At 41.8% G+C, this 25419-nt stretch overlaps 1 protein-coding gene across 2 annotated transcripts; it reads left to right on the plus strand.

Moving 5' to 3' along the window:
- The first annotated feature begins 109 nt into the window (after positions 1–109).
- Positions 110–24146, plus strand: LOC307134971 (adhesion G-protein coupled receptor F1-like). Of its 2 annotated transcripts, none has more exons than XM_079831082.1 (17): positions 110–170; positions 3388–3494; positions 6588–6697; positions 8452–8500; positions 11273–11382; positions 11971–12035; positions 18397–18530; positions 18639–18833; positions 20525–20734; positions 20837–20977; positions 21101–21273; positions 21365–21535; positions 21683–23005; positions 23298–23339; positions 23469–23531; positions 23628–23691; positions 23799–24146. In XM_079831082.1, the coding sequence occupies exons 2-17, from the start codon at positions 3482–3484 to the stop codon at positions 23882–23884; spliced, it is 2949 nt and encodes a 982-aa protein (XP_079687208.1). In that variant the 5' UTR covers positions 110–170; positions 3388–3481; the 3' UTR covers positions 23885–24146. The 2 variants fall into 2 exon arrangements, with proteins under 2 accessions (XP_079687208.1, XP_079687207.1); XM_079831081.1 differs by lacking the exon at positions 110–170 and adding an exon at positions 2445–2545.
- The last annotated feature ends 1273 nt before the right edge of the window (positions 24147–25419 follow it).

A 25419-nucleotide genomic window follows, 5' to 3' on the forward strand; every position in this document is an offset into this window, starting at 1 on the left:
ATCAAGAAAATTAAACTCGTCGAGCAGGTGAACCACAGAGTCACATTCTTGTGGTGACTTGCATAAAGTCAATTCCAGTCAGGGTAATTTTGTAGGTGGATCATTTGACAATGAAACAAAATCTCAGACCCTGAGACACAAGTTCAGCATCTCTTTATGGCTGTTTCCAGGTAGGAGTAACAAATCAGAGTGTGTATTCTTCTAAACTGCCTTTTTAAAATAAATTTGTAGAAAGAAATGCTTGATATTGAATTGACTTTTGAATACTGTTCAATGTTGTACTGCTGTGAGTTTGTTATTAATGTAAAAGAGCAGAAATTGGCCTAAATTCAGGTAAAATTCCAGTTTGTTGGTTAACTGGTGTGCAACCAGTATTTGTGCTTGCAATTTGTATCATTGTAATTTATAATTAATTAATCCTATTATATATGATTGATAAGTACTTCTATGACAGATTTGACCCTAAAATGTAGCCTAATGTAACATTTTGTTTTAAAAATTAGTGGATACAATATTGTTTTAGGAATTGCATAAACATTATGCCCACTGACAGTTGAAGTGAATAGCACTGATTATCTCTTCATCACAGCATCTGTTAGTGGATGGGATATTTTAGGCAGCAAGTGAACATTTCATCCTCAAAGTTGATGTGTTAGAAGCAGGAAAAATGGGCAAGTGTAATGATTTGAGTGAGTTTGACAAGAGCCAAATTGTGATGGCTAGACGACTGGGTCAGAGCATCGCCAAAACTGCAGCTCTTGTGGGGTGTTCCCGGTCGGCAGTGCACTTCAATTATAAAACAAACAAACACAAAACGAAAGTAAAATGGCAGTCCCTCACGGACAACTGCCACACACACACAAACATAAACAAAACACAACATAGATTCCAGGCCTGGTCTTCTCTCGTTCTTCACTGTGGTTGCTCCCCCTTTTATGCTCCTGGAACTCGAGGCCGGTGTGGTGCACAGGTGATGCTCATTAAAACTCGTCCTGTTTGTCACAAAAAGGATAGTAAAACCTGAAATTTCTTACCCTTTTTTTTTTTTTTGTGGATAATAATAATTCAATAATGCAGAAAGTTTTCTGTGAGGGTTGTGTTTGGGGGTAGGGTTAGGGATAGAATATGCAGTGTGTACTGTATAAAAATCACTGTCTATGGAAAGTCCTCATAATAAGACATGAAAACCTAAAATGTTGCGTGTGGTTCAGGTATACCCTACATTAAATTGTGCTGAATTGTGTTGTGGAAAAAAATTAGCTTGTGAGAGAGAGATGTGTGAAATATGTGATTTACTCTTGATAATGAAGCCTACAAGGTCTTACAATGTTTCTGTTAAAGTGCTGCTCTCGTCTCTGTTCACAGAGAACAAGGAAATAATCGAGAAAATGAAACTTGTCTATCAGGCGAACCACATGCAGTCACATTGTTGTGGTGACCTGCATAAAGATGCATTCATTCCAGCCAGGGTGATTTTGTAGGTGATCATTTGACAATGAACACAAGAGACACAAGTTCTACCAGAAAGACTCGAGAGGCCAGATGAAGTACAATGAAGTAACAAATGTATTAACAGACCATCAAGTATTATATTTAGAGTTTCTTTGGCGTAGGCCTCGTCCGTAGCTCCCATCTCGGGGGTAACGGACTCTGCATTTAGGGCCTGGAGATGAAGGCAGGGGCGCAGCCGACCCCTGGGAGGTAGATGTAGATGTATTCTTTATTGTCCTCAGTAGAGGAAATTTGTTTCCACAGCTTGTACCAGGAGCAACATTCAGCACACATAGTATACACATACTGCACATAATACACATATTATTGTACACATAAATAAACATGCTGCACAAAGATGGCATTAGCAACAAAAACCTATAAAAAATAAACAAATAAATGGAAATTATGCATTATGTAAATTTAGCGCTCTTATAGCTGAGAGTACAAAACTTTTCCCTAGGCGTGATTTTTTTTATGGGGCAACTGTCTGTATCTAAGGCCTGAGGGAAGAAGGGTGAAACATGAGTTGAGAGGGTGGCTAGGATTTTGTATTATAGTGTTTGCTCTACGAATGATAGCAATGTCAATAAAAGCCGACAAGTCGGGAGTTGGGAGACCAATTATTTTTGCAGAGATGTTGGTGATTTTAAGGAGCTTGTTTCTATTAGTTAGAGAGAGCATGGTGAAGTAGGTGGCACAGTACAGGAGGATGGGTTCAATGATACTACGGTAAAGGAGAAACAAGAGGTGTGGTTTGACAGAGAGAGTCCTGAGTTTACGTTTGACAAATAGTCTTTGTTGGCAGCGTCTATGAATGTCTGTGATGTGATAGCCAAAACTTAATTTATTGTCCATAATAACGCCAAGGTACCTGAAACTGTTGACAATTTCTACTGACTGACCATCGATGGGCAGTGAGAGGTGGAGAGTTTTTGACGTGTGTCAATAATGAGTTCCTTTGTTTTTGTAACATTGAGGAGAAGATGACTGTCTGTACACCATTGGGAGGATGGAGGTAAATGTTGGTGTCAGCATCTGCGAACTCAGACGTGTAAGTACGGATCTATTATGCTCCACGTATTAGGACATGATTGGTTAGGTCTGATTGTAATAAGTGACGTAACACTGAATCTTCCTGGCAGAACTTATGCTAGAGCTTCATTTCAGTTCAGTTCACACAATTTTGTATCGTACCGTTTTTAATAGCAGGGTATCGCGATACCTTTCTAGGACTGGTATATCATTCAATATTAGTCGTGATTATGATGTTGTTTTGTTTCTGTTTTTTCTAAATGTGAGTGTTGTTTTGAGTTCTTTTTGAATAAATACTATTGCTGCTGCGAATAGATCCACTCTCTCTACATTATTGAGAAACAGGCCATGACAAAAGGACTGACCAATTTCAAATGGATCTTGTGGCAGTACAAATTGTTCTCCTCTCACAGGGGGATTGTATTTCCGGAGTTTGGACAAAGTGACCAAATGGTGCAATGGCACCTATTGTATCTGTTAGTTTTCTTCTTTTTCTTCTTCTTCTTCTGCATTGGGAGTCTATGGCATAGGACCATATGGTAAAAAGTTAGAGGTCTGTCCAAACATTCACCACAGCAAATTTGAAGTCTCTGACTCGGTCCCTCTAGCGCCACCAACTGTCCAAAACTTCACTTACATGTATGCTAATAACTTTTGAACCATAAGGGCTAGAAACAAAATTCATTTTCCTCTGATTCCCTGGTTCAATGCATTTCAGACCAAACTTGGTATATGTCATTCCAAGCATGACCTGAGGCTATATGCAGTGTTTTGACGCAGTGCCACCTACTGGTCAGAAGATGTGTATTGTGCATGGTCCTGGTCCCATTGTTACATTTTTTCATTGTTCTCTGATTTCAGATTTTACAGATGCAATGTGTCTGGATGAGCCATACCTGTATAATTGTTCTGAAGAAATCTGTTGATGTGATTTTGACGTACATCAGTGAGAAACATGGCTGGACAAGGTACAATAGACCACAGATTATTTTTGGTTCACTGTGTTCGTCAGGAGCTCCACAGGGTCAATGTTCATGGTCGGGCCGCTTTGTCACTTCTGCCTGTGCCAAATGTTGGTTTCAATGGTTTCAGCAGGGGAAGTCTTGAGCAGTGATGGGAATAACGGCGTTACAGATAAACGGCGTTACTAACGGAATTGTTTTTTTCAGTAACGAGTAATCAAACGAATTACTGTTCCTCCCGTTACAACGCCGTTAGCGTTACTGAGGGAAAAAAAGCGGCGTTTGTCGCGTTACTATAATTGAGCTCACTGAAGCGCTTTTCATCCGAACAGGCTCTCTGTCAGTCGGACCTGCAACGAGTGTGTGTGTGTGTGTGCGCGCGCACCAGCCATGCGTGTTGGGGGTGGGTGCAGTGGTTCACATAACTGATGATGATTGGTGGGTGGGAGACAAGGTTGAAGTTGATAGGTTGAGTTCACACCTATTTTTTTCACGGTCTATGGTTCACACACACACACACACACACACTCACACCAATGACGCACACGCATATGCACATTCAGCGATGGTCCAACGACTTCAAAGGTAGCTTTCGCAAACTGGAAGTATAAGCGCTACTTTTCCCTTGTTGAGGTGAAAGGTAAGAATATTTATGTAACATGCAACTTATGCCCAGGAAGAAAGAGTCTCTCCACGCCGGTGGCAAGTGATTCTGAAGCGCCTCACATCATCATATGCCACAAAATTAGTGGCTAAAAACCCAGGTGATAACGTGAGCTCCACTACCAAAGGAAAGTATAGTACTGATAATATTTACACAATATTTACACTATAGTAGGCCTACTGATAATATTTACAATAATGCATTGAATTTGATAGGTGTCTCTTACATTGTCCCACAGCAACATTACAATAGTGTACATTAATGTACAATGTTTTATAATAATAATTTATTCCATTTAGTGTCCAATTCATTCATTTAACATATCTATTGGGGGCATCCAAGTTATTTGACATATTTGAACATTTGGGGGAAAAAAAAAAAGTAACGCAGTAATTACTTTCCCTGGTAATTAGTTACTTTTATAATGATGTAACTCAGTTACTAACTCAGTTACTATTTGTAAGAAGTAACTAGTAACTATAACTAATTACTTTTTTAAAGTAACGTGCCCAACACTGGTCTTGAGCTACAATGTGGAACATGTATTGTTTTCTTGCAGTACGTCAGAGTTTCCCAGACTAGGGTTTATGATGGAACTGCAGGGGTTTGTGAAATTAATGAAAACCTATTAAGTAATTAAATCATAAAAAATAAAAATAAATAATTTGATAATAAAAACAATCAAAATAAAACACTTACCATTTTTTTTATTTGTTTACCTGTGAACTGTGTTGAACTTAATTGTATTATGTATTGTTATAGTTTATTATTGACTTATTTTTATTATTGACCTAACTTGTTAACTTCAAATCTCAGGGGCTACTTTAATATATTGTCAAAGAGGTTCAGCTGACAAAAAAATCTGGGGAAATTCCTGCATTGCATTGTAACACCAAGTTCACTGGAGGCAAGTTTCAGAACCCAAGTGTAGTTTAATGCAGTGATTCAAAACAAAACATGAAATAAAGACTTAGCCTTAAATAGCATGGCAGAACAGAAAACTCAAACGGATTACAACGTTAATACAAGACAAAGACACATGGCAAACATGAGGGCTTAAATACACTGAGACTAAAGACTGGACAAGGGACACCTGTGAACAATGATGAGACAATTAGCCAATGACATGACACAACACATGAGGGCATGGGAATCACATGACAATGAAACACATGACAAAACCAGGAAGTGCATAGCAGTGAACAAAGCAAACTATAAGAAACAAGACAGTGAACATGGCAAACTAAGAACATGAAACAACACCCAGAACACACTGTTACATGCATGCAAATATGAAATGCCATGAATTTGTACATTTTAAAGACAGTGATACATGGTTAAATGACTCACTAAGTGATAATTCAAATAATAATTAATGTGTTTGTTATTATTATCTATAACTATCAGGACTTGAATAGATATCCAATTCTGAGAAATCACTTCTGAAAAGTGAAATGATTTCTATAAATCCAGTGATCAATTATTGCGTGGGATCAAATACTGTGTGGGTTTTCAGTGATCGGCACATAACTAGCAGCTGGTCTGTGTGTGTGCAATTCAATTCCACAAACCTGGAAGAACTTCTGAATGTAAAATGTAAAAGAGAGGAAAAAGATAATAATCTAACTACAAATACTTATTTTTTGGAATCTGATTACATAATCCTGATTACATGTAATCAGTTAGCCTACTACCCAGCACTGGCCGTGGTGGCAAAAAGGTGTAATGAAAGAAAAAGGTAGGAAAAGTTGGCACACCACAGCTCCAAAAATAGAGAAATATTTATTTAATGTTCTCACCACAGGTGATGTTCTGAGCCAAGTGGCTATTTGATGAAGACTGTCTGATGAAGAGCCACTTGGCTCGAAACGTCACCTGGAGGTGATCGAACAGTCCATTGGTGTTTTTATGTAGATTCAATGACACTTAAATAGGCTGGCTGGTTTAAATAGGTTATATATAACTGTTCTCTGAAAAGTATTCTAAAACAAGACAAGTATACTGAATGATTTTAGCAATGTAATGTGGCGGTACAAAGATAATTTATAGTATCTCATATTTTCCTAATGTATCGTTAAACATGGCATCACGTGGAATATTCATATTTTGGGGATGAGAAGGGTAGACAATCTTCCACTGAATGGGTTTTACATCAGATACATGTCACTTTACTCATAGCTGTTTCGGTTTGCGATCTCTAACCCAGAATAAAACCTGCTCCGGAGCAGGTTAGCTGTGTGGTATAAGCTACCATGGTGATGAACACTGCTAAAAACCAATCCACCGTCTTGAGCCTGAAAAACCAGAGTTTGATCAAACTAATCTTGAACTTACCTGCATCTGAAACCAGCTTCATGCAACAGGCCACTGGAGTGTTTCATTTTAAATGTCCATGTATGTTCATGTGTTAATATGTTTAATGTTCAATTTCTCAGAAACTGGACAGATATTAAAATACTTTGTGGGAATTTGTATGGCTTTCCTGCTGACCCATGAATGTGTTGTGGAAACAATTGATTTTCCAGAAACAAGTGTAAATATAGAGGTAGGGGAATGTTTGTTTATACAGCAGAAACATAAACACAAATTATACAATATGAAAAATGTATGGAGCCCTGGGGCCCGTTTCAGAAAGGAGGTTAAGTGAAAACTCTGAGTAGGTTAACTCTGAAATGAGGGAAACTCTGGGTTTTCTGTTTCAGAATGGGAGGTATGTCAAACCCGAGAAAGCAGGGTAAGTCAAGCCCGTTTCTAAAAGAGAGGTAACTTATACTCAGAGTCTGTTACCAGGGTAACTTACTCTGTGAACCTAACCTGGTCAGAAGCAGGTTTTCTTCGGTAAACCCAGAGTTTCTTTCAGTCTCCTCCCCTTTTTAAAGCACCAGCAGTGTTTAAATACTTTATTCATTCATTCAAACGCCACAAATGCTTTTCTTACTGAGTATTTTGGTTGTATTTCAAGTATAAATATAAAAAAATATATTAATTTAATCTAAATCTAAAGTAAGCAAAGTTTACTTAAAACAAATTAAATTATCTGCCACTTGACAAAAATACATAGTAAGAAAAGCATTTTTTGCAGGAACATTCATTGCTCATATTTTCATCATGAGGACACTGTCAAACTGACAAAAATGTCATGTCCTTTTATACAGGATCCCGACCTTCACTTGATAATCCTCTAGAAGTATCCTAATAATTAGATTTTCCTTTAGGATTTCCAGCGGTTGGATGCATTTATGACATATTCCCATCATCACATTTTCTGAAAACGGATAACTGTATGGAAGGATGCTGCCAGATGGTAGTACGAGATATATGCCATAACCACCACCACAGCTGTTAAATACATTTATTTACAATTTTTATAGTCATCTTTATTTCCTACAAATTCTTTATTCAATTAATATATATATTTTTGTGTCTCCATTTGCTCAAATAGCAAAAGAAAAACTCCACAATAGGGATTTCACAACTTTCAAAAAGGGAAAAATAGAGTGAGATTGATAACTGCAGTGAAAAGAGAGAAAGATGTTAATTTTCACCATCACTCCCATAGACACTGTATTAGAAACACCCTCACAGCAGCGGTATCTTGATTTTTGTAATTTGATGCAAAAGTAATATAATACAAAGTATTAGTGTTATAAATGTACATACATAAAAAAAAATACAAAAAACGTTGCAGGATTTACGATATTGATGATCGTTAAAACGCGTCATCACAGTCTGTGAAAAGGGTCTATGTGGGAAAAGCTGCTGCATTGGACACTGAATGATTTATTTAATATGGCAAATGTTTGTAAAGTCATTAAACCAACACCCATGAACATTTTATGCTTAAAGCTTTACCTGATTGAATTATGTTTTTTTTTTTTTCATTTTTAGCTGCTGCCACATTCTTTGTTTGCCTTTTGGATACCATGAAAATTAAACTTCATTAAAATAATTAAGAATTAAACTTACATATTGACCCGGAAGTATGCAAACGTCTTTTTGTTGGATGCTGTTGCCATGGTGAATCGTAATTTCGGAGCTCCATTGATCATGGCTTTTCATAGTTAGAGTGCATGTGTTTAACTCAGAGTCAGTCAACTCAGAGTTGATTAAACTACCTCAATTCAGCTGTTCTGAAACCCAAAACTCAGAGTTTCCCATCTCAGAGTAAGTCAACTCAGAGTTCAGGTTTAAACTCAGAGTTGGTTGAACCTCCTTTCTGAAACAGGCCCCTGATCACATAACCTACTAACATTATAAAACATTTTTTTATGTATTTCTGTGTTATTTTATTTTTTTCAGTTTAGCAATATAGACGGGCAACTGCATCATAGAATACCAAGAAGCACAGGTCTGATTCACAGTTTTGTCTTCTACTTATACACACTGTCCTAATAATAGTTTAATTAGTTAATAATAATAATAATAATAATAATAGTAATAGTTATTTATAGAAAAATCAAGGTACATTAACTTAATATGATTTGCGTGTGTGTGTGTGTGTGTGTGTGTGTGTGCATGTGCGTGTGCATGTGCATGTAGAACCGCAGCTTGTGAGTTGCAAGAACAGAATAATTGAAGGGTCAGAAAATGGTCATTACTGTATTGACTTAACTTTCAGGAAGAATGATGTCATCATATTAATAGGTGCCTTGTTGTACAACGTTTAATGAACTTGAAAAGAAAGTTCAGTGGGAACTAGGAGTTTCTAGAAGAGTACACAGCTTTTCTCACTGATGTTATTGATAAGGGGGATGCTCAAGCAGTCCCACAAGATCAAGTAGTTCAGGATGATGGTAAGGTGTCCCACACTATCGGGTATGCCATCCTAAAAAGAAGACGATTGGAGTTGTGCTGATGGATGGTTTTGTTGTTGGAAGACTTAGTAGAGCAGCAATGCCTGAGGAGACAAAATGCCCTGTTATCCTGCCAAGGAAACATCATATATCCAAACTTATTATGCAACATGTTCATATACATCTATGTCATGCGGGGAGACACCACATGTTGTCAACATTACGAAAAGGTATTAATGCAAACTCTGCTTGTAGAAAGGTAATCTCTGAATGTGTATGTCAACGTTTTCAAGGCAAAATTGTGGAACAAAAAATGTTTGACCTACCAAAGGAAAGGATCATGTTGCTTTTCATCCTTTTACCAATGCTGGTGTGGACTACTTTGAATTTATTGATGTGAAAAAAGGTTGTGGAAAGATATGGAGTTATGTTTACCTGCATGACCAGTCGAGCAGTACATCTTAAAGTAGCCAACTATCTGGATACATATTCCTGCATAAATTGCATTCGCCTTTTAATGTGTCATTGTGGGCTAGTATTGCATTCAAGATCTGATAACGGCACAAATTTTATTGGAGCAGAGAGAGAGTTTTGGAATACTTTGAAGACATTGGATCCAGCATACTTTCCTATCAGAAGGAATAAGATGGACCTTTAATCCCCCTGATGGATTACATCACGGAGTGTGCAAAAGGCTCATTCATCTTGGAAAGAAAGTGTTGTACTCTACTCTTCGACAACAATTCTTGTCTGAAGCTATTCTTAATGACCCTATCTCAAAGCCTTCTGATGATCCAAACGACTTGGAAGCTTTCACACCCCAATCATATCTTGCAGTTAAGATCTAAACCTCTTCTTCCACCAGGACTAGTTCAATATCTGTCTGATCCCCTTTGGAAAAGGTGGATAAGGGAGTATATTCCATTGCTTCAGGAACAAAAACAAAAAAATGAAACCACATAGAAACTTTGCTGTTATGTGATATAGTCATCATTGACCCAACTGCTCCACGTGGTTCTTGGTCATTAGGCAAAGTCCCTCAGACATATGCTGACAAAAGGGCATTTGTTCAGTCTGTACGATTGAAGACAAAAACAGGATTACTGGATAGACCTGTTTCCAAAATGTGCCTGTAGCTTGAAAATACAAAAGACTGATCTTCAAAGAAGAAGTGCACATACACCCCTTTTGGCTCATTTGAATAATTTAAGAGATAATTCCATGGCTGGTGTTTAGGAGCAAGTGTTTATGTAAATGTATCTCGGGCTTTCACCAGGTGGGGGCAGTATGTGCACAGAGGGTTTTGAAAGAGTTAGAAGGCTTGGTGGAGGGAACCCAAAGTTTTAAGCCACACATACACACGAAGCAACAAGTTGGATGTCCACCATCACCATCAAAGTATGTCATTGCCCAATGTGTGGCCATATTAGCCATGTTTCCAATATCGGGCTGAAAGCGAGCGTGTTATGGTGATGATACACAGGGCAACTTTTTGAGCAATGTTACTAGGCAATGTTGCCGTCAATGGGCAAAGACAGAGGGCCCATGACCGATCTAAAGTATCCAGATAGAAATTTGTTGCCCATTCCCAATGGGAAAGTGGCCAAGGAACATTGCTTTGTAACATTGCCCAGCAACATTGCTCAAAAAAGTTGCCCCATGTATCATCACCTTTAGTGTGTGCCAGGGCCAGTGGCTACTGTCACTTCCGGGGCTTGATCGGACCTCATTGGTGCTTTCTCGGGAGCAATGGCCTGGGGTTTTTGGCCCGCTGAATACCTTGGACCAACGAGAAACAACTAGGAACAAACGAGAGACCCTTATTCAAGATAGATTCTTCTTTTTTCATCAAAACTTTATCAGTTTAACTGACTTGTCTTGCTGGTATAATATTGATCTCAAACCTCCAACCTTGCTTGCCCTGTTTTCTTGGCGTCGCGGATTAATTGGATGTTGGCTTCCTGGATCTGTTGATGTTTCTTGACCTAGAAAATCCGAAAAATCTGAATCAGAATCCAATGGAAAATCAGATGTTGTTGAGCCTGAGGTCTATCTGCCATGTTGAAAGCAAACTTGTTTCTGGTGTGTTTGGCAATCTGATTTAAGCGAAGGATAAACAGTCTCATTCTTATAATCAAAAGTGTCTCGTCTGAATTTTTTATGTTTACTTAGTAGGCCGCAGATACACTGAGATTCTTGGTTATTCTCTGCTCATGTGTTTTTGAATCAACCTCCATTACTTTGTCCTGCTGATGGTCATAAATATGTTGGGTGAATGGAAAAACCGAAACAGATTAATAAATGCACTTGTTTTTTGTCTTGTTTAGATTTGTTTACCATTAAAATGTCAATGAAAATAGATGAACCTTTTGATACCTGTCTCAACGACCCCAGTGATGTGAAGTACAAAAGCTATGCTAAACAAATTCAGTCAGTGGTGAGTGTTTCATATTTTGTGAATAAAATGTAAAGATTGTTTATGCTTAATTAAAGTTGAATCAAATTTAATATAAAAAAACATTCCAAAAAAACTGTGAAGAACAAGATATTCCAGTTCATTTTGAACTCTTGACCTCTAGAAGGCATGCAAATGATTAATGCAAGGTTTATAATACAGAGTAAGATATATATACATATATATATATATATATATATATATATATATATATATATATATATATATATATATATATATATATATATATATATATATATATATATATATATATATATATATATATATATATATATATATAAAGAGAGAGAGGGAGAGAGTACTTTTTGAGTGCTTTTCAGGCAAATATATTTATTTATTTAACATTTCTTCCGTTTCATGTTAATAAAAATGTACACCATGGTTTAACTAGTCTTTTTCTGGTGATATATGACTAATTATCATGCTAAAATATATTAGATACATAGTTAACTGTCCAGATGACAAAGATATCATACTTTTATTTCAGTTTTATCAGAGGTACAGTAGGTGCACTTCCTAATGTCCAGTTGTTACTATTACTTTGTACAGATTGAAGACTGTTACCAAACTGTGTCTCCCTTCAGTAGGGGATCAGTAAGAGTCACTGGCTTCAGGTAAGGTCTACAATCTAAATTTTCACTCAAAAGGTCAATTTTAGTTCCCTTTCAGTCGGTCACTACGACGTACGTCGGTAATACCGACGAATCGGGATCACTTCAGAGAGCCCCTATCAGCTTCGAGAACTTAAGAACAGGCCAATGAACAATTGGCGTGCGAGATTTGCATCTCGCGCTCCGCCCCGCGCCGCGGGTATAAACAGGAAGCGAGAGCATCGCACTGACGTCATTCACTTCGGAGCCGAACGGCATTGAAGTTTACAGACTGCTTTCCTGATTCATTCAGCGATTACAGAGAACCTGAGAAGAGGAAGAGGAACGTTGTGCTGGTGTGACGGCACTCTCCAGCGGGACCGCGAACTCAGCTGCAGAGAAACAACTGCTGTTATCACAGCAAACCTGTTGGTTTTGGTGGGCGTTTCCATTATTGAGTGCAAACACAGGCTGCACTATCCCCTGTGTGTTGCCGCGGTTTCTCTGGGTGCTTCAGCACTCTCTAAAAGAGTGTTTCCTCACAAAAAGAGCAACACGGGTGTGACTGCGTCTTTCTCAAGATGTCATTCCACCCGTGCGTTTCTGGATGCGGTCGTTCCCTCTCGCCCGCTGACGGCCACACTCACTGCATCACGTGCCTGGGCTTACAGCACGCTGAGGCAGCGTTTGTGAATAGCTCGTGTTCTCACTGCGGGAACATGACTATTGCGGTGCTTAGGTCTAGACTCACCTACCTCCGGGAAGGCGGAGTCCCCCTCCCCATACCTCGATCTAGAGCTATCCCTAACCAGGATAGACCTACTTCGACGGATGGCCGGGGGTGACCTGAGGATTACGTTCAGGACAAACCGCCTAGTGTCCCTACGCAGGTCCCTGAACCCTCTGAAGCACCGCTGCCGGTGGCGCCCCCGGAAGAGATCGCTGGTCCCGCCCACGGGCGCCCAGTCATCTCTTTCGGAGCGCCCGCGGACGAGCAGATGTCGATTGCAGCATCGGAGGGGGAGTTCCAGTCCTCGGAGGATGAGGACTCGGCTGTACTGCCTCCCTCTGGGAGAGTGGCAACGGTTGAGTCGGACCCCGAGTTGACGGCTATGCTTTCCCGGGCCGCCGAAAAGGTCGGGCTTGTGTGGAACCCTCCACCACGTCCCGAACCTTCTAGGTTGGATGATTGGTTCCTGGGGGGGGGTCGCGCTGGTTCTCAGCGTCCCGCCCAGTGCCATTCTTCCCGGAGGTGCATGATGAGCTTTCCAGGTCGTGGACGACACCCTTTAGTGCCAGAAACAGACCTGGAGGCTCCTCCCTCCTCACTACCCTTGACGGTGGACAGGGCAAGGGTTACGAGAGGATCCCGCCGGTCGAACGCGCCGTTGCGATGCAGCTGCGTCCGGCGACCGGCTCCAAGTGGCGTGGTGATCCTCGTCTCCCGTCCAAAGCCTGCAGACTTTCGTCCAGTCTGACTGCGAAGGCCTACAGGTCCTGCGGACAGGCCACGTCTGCCTTGCATGCCATGGCGTTGCTCCAGGTGCACCAGGCCCAGGCACTCATGGACATGCACGAGGGTAGGTCTGACCCAGAGCTCCTCCAGGAGCTCCGGGCGGCGATGGACCTCGCCCTCCGGGCGACGAAAGTTACCGCCCGTTCCGTGGGTCAGGCGATGTCCACCTTAGTGGTCCAGGAACGGCATCTCTGGCTCAACCTGGCCGACATGAGGGAGACTGACAAGAACCGGTTCCTGGACTCCCCCATATCGTCGGCCGGGTTGTTCGGCGACGCGGTTGAGAATTTCGCCCAGCAATTCTCGGCCGCCCAGAAGCTGACGGAGGCTATTAAACATATCCTGCACCGGCTGCCCGCTGCTGCCTCCACCCAGCCGCCGGCCGCAGCACCTCCGCCTGCCCGTCGCCGAGGACATCCTTCTGCGGCCGCCCCCGCTCCCACCCCAGCCCAGCAGCAGCCTTCCACCGGCCATGGCCGTGCAGCCGGTCGCGGGAAGAACGTCCAGCCCGCTCAGGCCACTGCCAAGCCAGGTGGCAAGCGCCGTCGGAAGAGACCCTGAGACGGGCCGCCCAGAGATGGAGGAAACTGCTCGTCGGGAGATGGCTGCAGCACCACTCCTTCCCCCGGTGGAGGGCCGGGGGAACACTATTTGTATGTCTGTTCCGCCACTGGCACCCAAATTTTCAATAAAAGAGCAGTTTCCAACATCTCTGGGTGCCAAGAGAGCGCGTCTGGCGGTATGCGACGCTACCATGCCTCGTACCCCTCAGACACCTCTCTCCTCGCCAACAGGGGGCGTCGGTTGTGCGGATGCACACAATGTGCCTCCCCACGCTCGCCCGTCCCCTCAGCGGATGCAGGTCGTGTGTCAGACCCAGACCCCTGGACGGACCACTCCCATGTCGTCCTGGGGCCCCTGCGTTCCGCTGCGCTGCCCCGCTCCGGGTACGTCTGTGGTGCCGATGGTCCCGCTTGCTCGGTCTCTGGGGGCCTGGCTAGCGCTCCCCAGCCCGTCTCGCTGGATCATCCGCACCATCAGACTCGGCTATGCGATTCAGTTCGCCCGGCGTCCCCCGAGGTTCAGGGGTGTCCACTTCACATCTATACCGAAGGAGGACGCCCCGGTGCTTCAGGCGGAGATCGCTGTCCTATTGGCGAAGGACGCGATAGAGCCGGTCCCTCCAGCCGATATGAAGTCCGGGTTCTACAGCCCGTACTTCATTGTACCCAAGAGAGGTGGCGGGTTACGGCCGATCCTGGACCTGCGTTACCTGAACCGCTCCCTCCACAGGATGCCGTTCCGAATGCTAACGCAGAAACGCATCTTCAGGTGCATCCGTCCCCAGGATTGGTTTGCAGCGATCGACCTGAAGGACGCGTACTTTCATGTCTCGATTCTCCCTCGACACAGACCGTTTCTACGCTTTGCTTTCGACGGACGGGCATACCAGTACAAAGTCCTGCCCTTCGGGCTGTCCCTGTCGCCCCGTGTCTTCACAAAAGTCGCGGAGGCGGCCATTGCTCCCATGAGGGAGCGTGGTGTTCGCATTCTCAACGATCTCGACGACTGGCTGATTCTTGCCCAGTCGCGGGAGCAGTTGTGCGAACACAGGGACATGGTGCTTCGGCACCTCAGCCGGTTGGGTCTTCGGGTCAACTGGGAGAAGAGCAAACTCTGTCCCGCACAGAGGATCTCTTTTCTCAGGATGGAGATCGACTCGGTCACCATGACAGCGCGCCTCACAGAGGAGCGCGTCCAGTCGGTGCTGAGCTGCTTGAGTACGCTCAAACGCAGTACAGCGGTTCCACTGAAACATTTTCAGAGGCTCCTGGGGCATATGGCAGCAGCAGCCGCAGTAACGCCGCTAGGGCTGCTCCATATGAGACCGCTTCAGCACTGGCTACACGACCGAGTCCCGAGATGGGCGTGGCACAGCGGGTCCCTCCGTGTCCAAGTGACGCCGAGATGCCGCCAAACCCTCACTCCGTGGTCGGACCCTTCATTTCTATGGGCAGGAGTGCCTCTAGAACAAGTGTCCAGGCATCATGTTGTCTCCACAGATGCCTCACCCACGGGCTGGGGTGCCACGTACAATGGGCTTGCAGTATCGGGTCTGTGGACGGGGCCCCAACTGCAATGGCATATAAATTGCCTAGAGTTGCTGGCAGTTCGTCTTGCTCTCAGCCGCCTCAAAGGGTCGCTCAAAGACAAGCACGTTCTGGTCCGGACGGACAGCACGACGGCCGTTGCGTACATCAAAAAACAAGGTGGTCTACGCTCCCGCCGTTTGTCCCAACTCGCCCGCCATCTCCTCCTGTGGAGTCAGAAGCATCTGAGGTCCCTTCGTGCTATTCACATTCCGGGCCTGCTCAATCGTGCGGCCGACGAGCTGTCACGGTTGCCAGTGCTCCCCGGAGAGTGGCGACTCCACCCCCAGGTGGTCCAGCTGATTTGGAGTCGCTTTGGGGCCGCACAGATTAATCTGTTTGCCGCCCACGACACGACCCACTGCCAGTTGTTTTATTCCCTGACCGAGGGGAACCTCGGCACGGATGCACTGGCACACAGCTGGCCCCGGGCTCTACGCAAATATGCGTTTCCCCCAGTGAGCCTTCTTGCACAGACACTGTGCAAGGTCAGGGAGGACGAGGAGCATCTCTTCTTGGTAGCTCCGTACTGGCCCAACAGGACGTGGTTCCCGGAACTAGTGCTCCTCGCGACAGCACCTCCTTGGCCCATTCCTCTGAGGCAGGACCTCCTGTCTCAGAGACGGGGCACCCTATGGCACCCGCGTCCAGACCTCTGGAAACTCCATGTCTGGTCCCTGGACGGGACGCAGAGGTTCTAGGTGACCTACCGCAAGCGGTAGTCGACACCATCGCTTCCGCCAGAGCCCCCTCTACGAGACGGCTATATGCGTTGAAGTGGAACCTGTTCGTCGACTGGTGCTCTTCTCGCCGAGAAGACCCCCGGAAGTGTTCGATCGGATCTGTGCTATCTTTCCTTCAAGACGGGTTGGAGCGAAGGCTGTCTCCCTCCACCCTCAAGGTATATGTTGCCGCTATCGCCGCAAGCCATGACCTCATTAATGGTGAGTCCTTAGGCAAGCATGATCTGATCGTCAGGTTCCTCCTCTATACCCTCTTGGGATTTGACTCTGGTGCTGACTGCACTGCAGAGGGCGCCCTTCGAGCCTTTACAGTCAGTAGAGCTTAAGATCTTGTCTCTAAAGACAATCCTCCTGATTGCATTGGCCTCAGTTAAGAGGGTAGGGGACCTGCAGGCATTTTCGGTCGACGAATTGTGCCTGGAATTCGGGCCGGGCGACTCTCAGGTGACCCTGAGACCCCGGCCTGGATACGTGCCCAAGGTTCCCACTACTCCCTTCCGGGACCAAGTGGTGAACCCTTCGGGGGGGCAGACCCAGCCCTGGCTTTTCTCTGTCCAGTTCGCGCTCTGCGTGTTTATGTTGACAGAACGCAAAGCTTTAGGACCTCAGAGCAGCTCTTCGTCTGTTACGGAGGACAGCAGAAGGGAAAGGCTGTCTCCAAGCAGAGGATGGCCCACTGGATAGTGGATGCCATCGTCTTGGCGTATGAGTCCCAAGACGTGCCCTGCCCGCTCGGGGTTAGAGCTCACTCCACCAGGGGTGTAGCTTCTTCCTGGGCGTTGGCTCGTGGCGCCTCGCTGACAGACATTTGTAGAGCTGCGGGCTGGGCGACACCTAACACGTTCGCTAGGTTTTATAGCCTACGTATAGAGCCGGTGGCTTCTCGTGTGCTCGCTTCCCATAGTCAGCTTCACTGAGGTGCCCGTTCTAAGTGTCGGCTTGCTGCGCCATTCCCTTCCCCATGGAACGGATACGTGCGCTTATTTTCTCCAGTCGAGTTCCCCAGGATTGGCGAACCCTGTTGAGTCCTCCGCACCCCTCGGCAGTCGGATGTTGCGGAGCGTCCGACGCCAGGTCTGGCATTTGTATGCATTGGTGGAACTTGTGTCAGACTGGGTTCCGTATGTCGTGACCCCTACGGCGGTCCAATACGTGTATTCTCCACGGTACAGCTCCCTACGGCGAGCTCGTGTCTTTCCCTTGGCAGAGTTCCTCTGCCGTCTCAGTACGGTGTCGTCCCCCGCCTGCATTGGGCCGGGGCCACCCCAGGGACTTCCGTATGTTGAGCTGCCCACGGCCAGCCCATACGTTTCTTTCCACATGGTAACTCCCTCTGGGCATGATGTGGCTCCCGCAGCGTCCTTCGGGCACGCTTTCCCAGCGTTATCCAATAAGTCTGCTGAATGGGTCTTGCGGAACAGCAGTGTGACTCTCCCTGCGTGAATCTCCCCGCCCGCATCAGAACGGGGTCTGAGGGGCTCTTGCTGGGCACTGGTAGTGGTAGTAACTGTGGCGCTTTCCATAGGGATCCCAATTCGTCGGTATTACCGACGTACGTTGTAGTGACCGACTGAAAGGGAACGTCTCGGTTACGTATTGTAACCCTCGTTCCCTGAAGGAGGGAACGGAGACGTACGTCCCGTCGCCACAGTTCCTTCCATCACTGCATGGCCGAGTCACTGGTTCGGCTCCTCAGTGAAAAACATCAGTGCGATGCTCTCGCTTCCTGTTTATACCCGCGGCGCGGGGCGGAGCGCGAGATGCAAATCTCGCACGCCAATTGTTCATTGGCCTGTTCTTAAGTTCTCGAAGCTGATAGGGGCTCTCTGAAGTGATCCCGATTCGTCGGTATTACCGACGTACGTCTCCGTTCCCTCCTTCAGGGAACGAGGGTTACCATACGTAACCGAGACGTTTTTACTGCTTGTATTAATACAGTGTCTTCTCATTGTTGTGGTTTTTGTGTTGCTCCAAAGGCTTGGTAGCATTATAGCTGACTATGAAATGAATTCAACAATCAACAGCCCAGCAAATTTTGTAAATGCAAACATTAAGGTTGCTGAAATACTCAGATCCACTGGATTTCTTGTATCTATGGTTGCTGAAAGTGGTAATGTATCAGTATTTAATCTGAACAAAAAAAAATCTGACAGGGCCTACTAACCTTTAATAAAAACGTGAAAGATAAAAAAGGTTTATGGATTTATTTATTTTTTAGAACAAAAGACCCTTTCCCTTGAAAGAAAATGGTATCCTCATCAAGATATGAAACTGAAATGTAAATGTCCAGACAATGTTGTTGGTGAGATGAGTTGGACAGTGAATGACAGAGTTATACAACGGAATGAAAAATACACCTTTTCACAAGATGGTAGCATTCTCACTGTGAAAAACGTTGATGAGAAAGACAAAGGTGAGTCACATGTATATTTGTCCTATTAATAATATCTTACTTGTTGACTGTTCCTAGGTCAAGATTAAAGCTATGTGTCAGTTGTGCTTATGTGTTATCTTGCCCAAAGCTATGGAACAGTCTACCTTTGTTTATTAGGTCTGATTCCACTGCACTTGATATGAGTCAAAGCTTGAGACTTACAGTATTTGTTTGCTCTGGCTTATGAATCATGATCCATTATGTACTTTGTGTTAATTCAGAAATAAAAAGTTTCTTCCTTCCATGAAGCGCAAAATAAGAAATAATTGACCACTCTTTTCCATACAATGAAAGTGACCATGGGGACTACAAAATGACACAAAAAAGTACCATAGACTCGCATTGTGTTAATCTACCAATATTTGGCATTTTTTTAAGTTTTCAGCATCAACCAGTATAATTAGCATTACTTCATCTTTATTGGATAAAATGCCATTTCTAGTGTGCACAGACTTACTAGATTACTGTGTTTTTAATTCAATTTTTTTATTTTTTTATTATTATTTGTTTAAAATACTTTATAGCATAATCAAGATGTTGTAAATATTTTTGTTCACAGGGGTGAACATCGGCAGTTTTTATATATATTCACTAATTATTTTAATTGATTAGGGGAAACTGAATAGAATAGAAACTGATTAGAATTTGTGAAGGATCATATGTAATACATGCAATAGGCTACACATTATTTGATAATGTTCTATTCACACACACACACACACACAAGATTTTTACTAAAATGAATGAGCTGAATGAGATCAGTGAAGGGGAAGATTATTAGAATATGAAAAAAAAACGAGTCTTATGAACTACTTTTATAAAGCTTTCATGGTGCTATTTGTCATTTTGAAGCTCATTTACTTCATTCACTTACAAAAAGTGATCAGTACGTTATTTAGCTTTTCTTACACAATTTTTGGCCTGATTCAAGGTCTGAAGGGGTTGATGCTAGTTGCCAAAATTCAGAGCTTGAGTGCATATTTTGGACAGTCGGAGACCTAATTCACAGAAAATCAGGTAGTGTATGATGAGGGACAGACTCTCATTTTTTAGCTTTAGACTTTGATTCCATCCAGTCAGAGGATATTTTTGAGTTGATTTTAGAACACATTGTTTTCGTTGATTGTGCGTCTCCTAGAAACGAGGCGCATGTTTCTGTGTTATTTGTTGTGTTCTTAATGACTCAAAAGTCTAGTATGTGCTTCTCAGTTGTTTAGTGATGCCCGGTTTGTGATTAACCTGGCTCCGCCCTCCTACGTACTTCCGCTCAGTTTTCATTTTCCTTCAGTACTCCGTCTGGGATTGTGGTATATTCTCTGGTTTTCTCCAGTTAAATTTTAACCGGTCCAATCAGCGAACAGAGGGAGTAGAACGATGATGTTGATGTCGTGCTAGTTTGAGATGACATACATCACAACCAAACGTTAGCGATTGGTTATGGCAGATCCAGAGTGGCTCTGGGCAGATCCAATAGTTTTAAACTTCAACAGAGTACACACCTTCAAGGAAGTTAATGCCAATGGAGAGTGGCCAGACTCTTTGTACAAATGAAATGTCCGAGAGTCTGGTTGGACCAGGCTAGTTTGTGATGTCTATTGTTTTAAAATCTGTTCATATTTTAAAAGTTGTGTATACATTGTTTATATACTTTTTTTCTCCTTTACTTGCAGGTAGATACGCATGTGTCATAAAAAGGGACATACCTTTACCTTACATTCAGTGGGAAGATATAGTTATTGAACCACTTCCTAATATCATAGCGAGTAAAAGCGAAAGACAGTTTCAATGTATGGATCAGACTGTGGTACTGACATGCTGTGAAACAAAATATGATGTTGAGTGGATCCCTATTCCTCCTGGTGATCAAGTGACCTCTACAGGTTGTACTTACAAACAGACAATATATTCTGGAAGTTTTGTTGTATTCACCATGTTTTAGTTTTTTTTTTCTTAATGATTCTATTTACCTTTTATGGAATTAGACAAGGGATGCACCAAACTAACTCATAAAATCAGGAGCTCAAATTGTAGTAGTAAAGTATTTACATGCCAACTCATGATCCCGGAACTTCGACTCTTCTCTTATGGCCAGAGCAAAGTCACTATTCATAAAGTCAAAGAAGGTAAACCCTTAGTTTTCATCCTTTGATGCAGCAGAATGTTCTTTTATTTGTTTCAGTCTTCTGAAGAAGTGTTTTTTCACTTTTTTTCAAATATTAAATCAATGAATCAAATATTTACTCTAGAATTGCCCTGTAAAAATACATTTGGAGATGGAAAAGACGGTGACATTTTGACCGGACCCTGTGAGAAAGGCGAGGAAGGCACCATAACTTATCGATGTACATTAGGTTCATGGATGGTGATTAACAGGGACTGTATTCTTCAAGTTATCAAAGACATTGAAAAGAAAGTTGAGGTAATCTTCATTATGTATTGGTGAAAAAAATGAATAATGTCCATTTAAAATATTTCTGATATTTACAATTCTTCTTTACTTTGTAATTTAGGACTTGGATCCACGGGACATCCCAGCAGTTGTGGCTGAGCTCAGTACTGCTACAAAGAACAATACCAACGAGATCACACAGTCTCCTGTGACTGTCCAAACAATTGTTGGGATACTCGTAAGAATCACTGATACATCACAAACCATTATCATTCATAAGCCTGTGATGGAGGTAAGTACATTATGTATACGTGAAAGACAGTCAAATTGTGGCTAATCAACTTTTTTTTATCATGCTAAAATATTTGTACACAATCTTTATTTTCCCCTCTGATAAAAAATTGTTTGTACTAAACATGATTTTCTGTTTCATTTCCAGAATTTCCTCAAAACAGTGGATATCCTTGTTTCAGACCTTACTATTAAATCATGGGACAGTTTGAACAACGACAGCAGGACAGATAGCACCAGCATTGCACTTCTGAGAGCTATTGAGAATATAAGTGACCGTCTCACAGATGCCAATTTTACGATTAATCACGGATCTATTGAGTTGATTAGAACTGTAGCAGACAGTTATAGTGGAATATCAAACCTGACAAACTCAACCACTGAGATCCTGATACCACAGATTTCTAAACCCACACCCATAACCATCATAGTCTTCACAACTCTTGATAATATCCTACCTACTCGTAATACTTATTACTATTCAGATGTTCGCATCAATGGAGATGTGGTTGTTGTTAAGGTTGACCAAACAATTGACAACATTTATTTTGCGTTTGACATTACTAATCAGTCTTTGGGAAATCCTCAGTGTGTCTTTTGGAACTTCAATCGTGACACATGGGATTCCACTGGATGTGAAGTAAAGCCCTCAGGGCACAAAACTGGCAAGATCACATGTGAATGCAGCCACACAGCCTCTTTTTCAATCCTAATGTCACCGTTTTCCTTTTATTACAAAGTCTTAGCCTATATGACTTACATTGGTGTTGCTATTTCAATGGCCAGTTTGATTTTGTGCCTCATTATTGAGATCATGTGTAAATCAATAACAAGAAATGACATGTCATACATGCGACATGTCTCCATAGTCAACATTGCCGTGTCCCTGCTGATCGCAAACATCTGTTTTATCATTGGAGCCACAGTCGCAGAACAAGAGCAGCCAACATCAGTGGGTCGCTGCAGTCCAGCGGTTTTCTTCATGCACTTTTTTTACCTGGCTCTTTTCTTCTGGATGTTGATTTCAGCGCTGTTGCTCTTTTACCGGACAGTCATGGTCTTGTCCCAAATGTCAAAGGCCAAAATTATGGCCATTGCCTTCATAGTCGGTTATGGTGCTCCTTTGCTCATAGCAGTCATTACTGTTGCATCAACAGCAGGACCACAAAATTATATCATGAAACAATATGCATGCTGGCTGAACTGGAATGATTCTAAGGCCCTGCTGGCATTTGTGATTCCAGCTCTCACTATTGTAGCCATAAACCTTATGGTTTTGATTATGGTTATGTTGAGGAGAGGAATTGGTGCCACAACTCAACCAGATGAGAAACATGCCCTGGTGGTCATTGCCCGATGTGTGGCCATATTGACTCCTATCTTTGGTCTAACATGGGGATTTGGAATTGGAACGGTTGTGTCCCTTGAATTAGGCATTCATGTGATGTTTGCACTCCTCAATTCACTGCAGGTATCACTTTCTGTCTTTGTATTTTGACTTTATATTAAGGTTATATTTTGCTTTTTTAAATGCAAACTTCAAAATTGTAATGCAAATAATGCATTAATTATACAATTCTGTAATTAAAACGATCCATTTTAAAACCTCACAAAGACGCAAAATAAGTTATTTCCAATGTTGTTATTGAACAGCATTACAACAAGTATTATTTATCCAAAACATTTCCTTTTCCATTTTTCCTTTTTCCATTTCCATTTCCATTTCCATTTCCATTTTCCAAGTATTTGTAATATTTCTGCAGGGATTCTTTGTTTTGGTGTTTGGAACGCTTTTAGACAGCAAGGTATGAATAAAACATTTTAGCTTTTACAATTTGACAAACCACTGTGTCAGAATAATTTTGTTAAAATGATCTTAGAGGCGTTCAGTTCTACTGCAGTGCTTTAACTCATTTTGTCACCTATTGTTGCAGATCCGTGAGGCACTGGCAGGAAGGCTGTCACTGAGGAACCTTACCAGCTCTAACCGTACCAGGGTAAATGACAACAAAACAATGTGTCTGATCCATTAGTTCTTCCTAATGATAGATGTACTCAGTTTACAGCTGATATCTTAAATCTCTACATTACAGAGTACTAGTGCAGGACCATCATCTTCAAGTGGACCAGGTTTCTTTCAAATGATGCATAGGAGAAGTAAGTTGATAAATTGGTAAATTATTGTAAACTATATTATACAGTATGGTCTTAATATTAAATGTGTGCGTATAAATTTTAAGTAACATACAAATAATTATTTGCAGGTGTGTGCAACATATCTGGAGCCAGTGTTTTGTCAACGATATCTTCAAACAGCTCCATTGGCTCAGATACCTTTATGAATTCATAATCGACTATTAACTACAGTCTACATTATTAACCATGAAACGGCTTTTCCAAAAGCGCTTCCTACTCTACAAGTATATGTAAACTGCATTGAAAAAATTTACAGATTTGATATTTAATTAATGAAACATTTTATAATAATAATGTGATTGGATGGGTCTACTCTACAGATTTGCTATCCTGTTAGTGTCATTACATTTATGGAGTTCTATTCTGTCTTATTTATTTAAAAATAACAATAAAATTGTACATTTAACTGCTTTGCCAATAATGAAATGCCTCTTTATTTTACATTTAATTTGTAGTTGTTTTCTTAAGCCCGGCAGCAAGGATGTGCACGTAGGGGTGTCTACGTTGGGCAACTGCTAAAGATTTTCCACTGCTAAAGATCAACCTCATTTGCTTAATAGAGCAGTTACACAATCATGGAACACACTGGTCAAGAGTTTGGAAACTCTAAGGTTTTTAATGTTTTTGAAAGAAATCTCATCAAGGCTGCATTTATTGGATAAACATACAGTAAAAACAGTAATACTGTAAAATAAAAACAGTAATAACTGGTTTCTGTTGTAATATATTTTAAAATGTAATTTATTCCTGTGATGGCAAAGCTGCCATTATACCAGTCTTAAGTGTCACATGAACTTTCAGAAATCATTATAAGATATTTTCTTATATTATCAATTATATTTTGTTTTGTTTTTGATACACTTGATACACAGCTGTTCAAAATTTTGTGGCAAAAAAATAAATTAAATAAAAAATAAATTAATACTTTTATTTAGCAAAGGCACATTAAATTGATCAATAAGACAGTGAAGACATTAATGAAATTGATAAGTATTACAAAAAAGTTATATTTATAGGAAAAGCTGTTCTTTTGAACTTTCTATTCATCAAAGAATCCACAAAAAATATTAAGCAGCACAAGTGTCTTTAATATAAATAATAGTAAGAAATGTTTCTTTAGCACAAGATCATGTGACTGAAGAGAGGAGTAATGATGCTAAAATTCAGCTTTTGCCATCATTTTGCCATCATATTTTTTACAATAAACAATACATTTTAAAATATATTTCAACAGAAACCAGTTCATTTAAATTGTAATAATATTTCACAGTATTACTGTTTTTACTGTATTTTTGATCAAATAAATGCAGCATTGGTGAGATTAAGAGACTATCAAGTCAAGTCAAGTCAAATTTATTCATATAGCGCTTTAAACAATGCAGATTGTTTCAAAGCAGCTTTACAGTGTTAAACAGGAAAATAATGCAGCATAATTTTATTCAGCCGTCTAGCCATTCTGGATAAAACGGTTATGTCATCAGTTCATTTCAATTATCATACAATGACAGTGTGGGCTTTAGATCAGTAATTAGATCAGTAATTTAGTTTATATGGTTAATTTAGTTAAATAATTAGATTTATTTATTAAAAATTTAGTGTCCCCAACTATCTAAAAACTACTGTTTTTAAAAAACGGTACTATATAGGACTAAAATGGACTACAATTTATCAACTGTGCACAATTTATGT

This window comes from Gobio gobio (genome assembly GCF_949357685.1).
Source record: "Gobio gobio genome assembly, chromosome: 12".
Lineage (NCBI taxonomy): Eukaryota > Metazoa > Chordata > Actinopteri > Cypriniformes > Gobionidae > Gobio > Gobio gobio.

What these genes read in the sequence shown, in the direction of transcription:
- LOC307134971 (XM_079831082.1), top strand. An exon ending in CTAAACAAATTCAGTCAGTG is followed by an intron (nt 11,383 to 11,970) that starts GTGAGTGTTTCA and finishes TACTTTGTACAG; the next exon opens with ATTGAAGACTGTTACCAAAC. An exon ending in ACATTGAAAAGAAAGTTGAG is followed by an intron (nt 21,274 to 21,364) that starts GTAATCTTCATT and finishes TTTGTAATTTAG; the next exon opens with GACTTGGATCCACGGGACAT.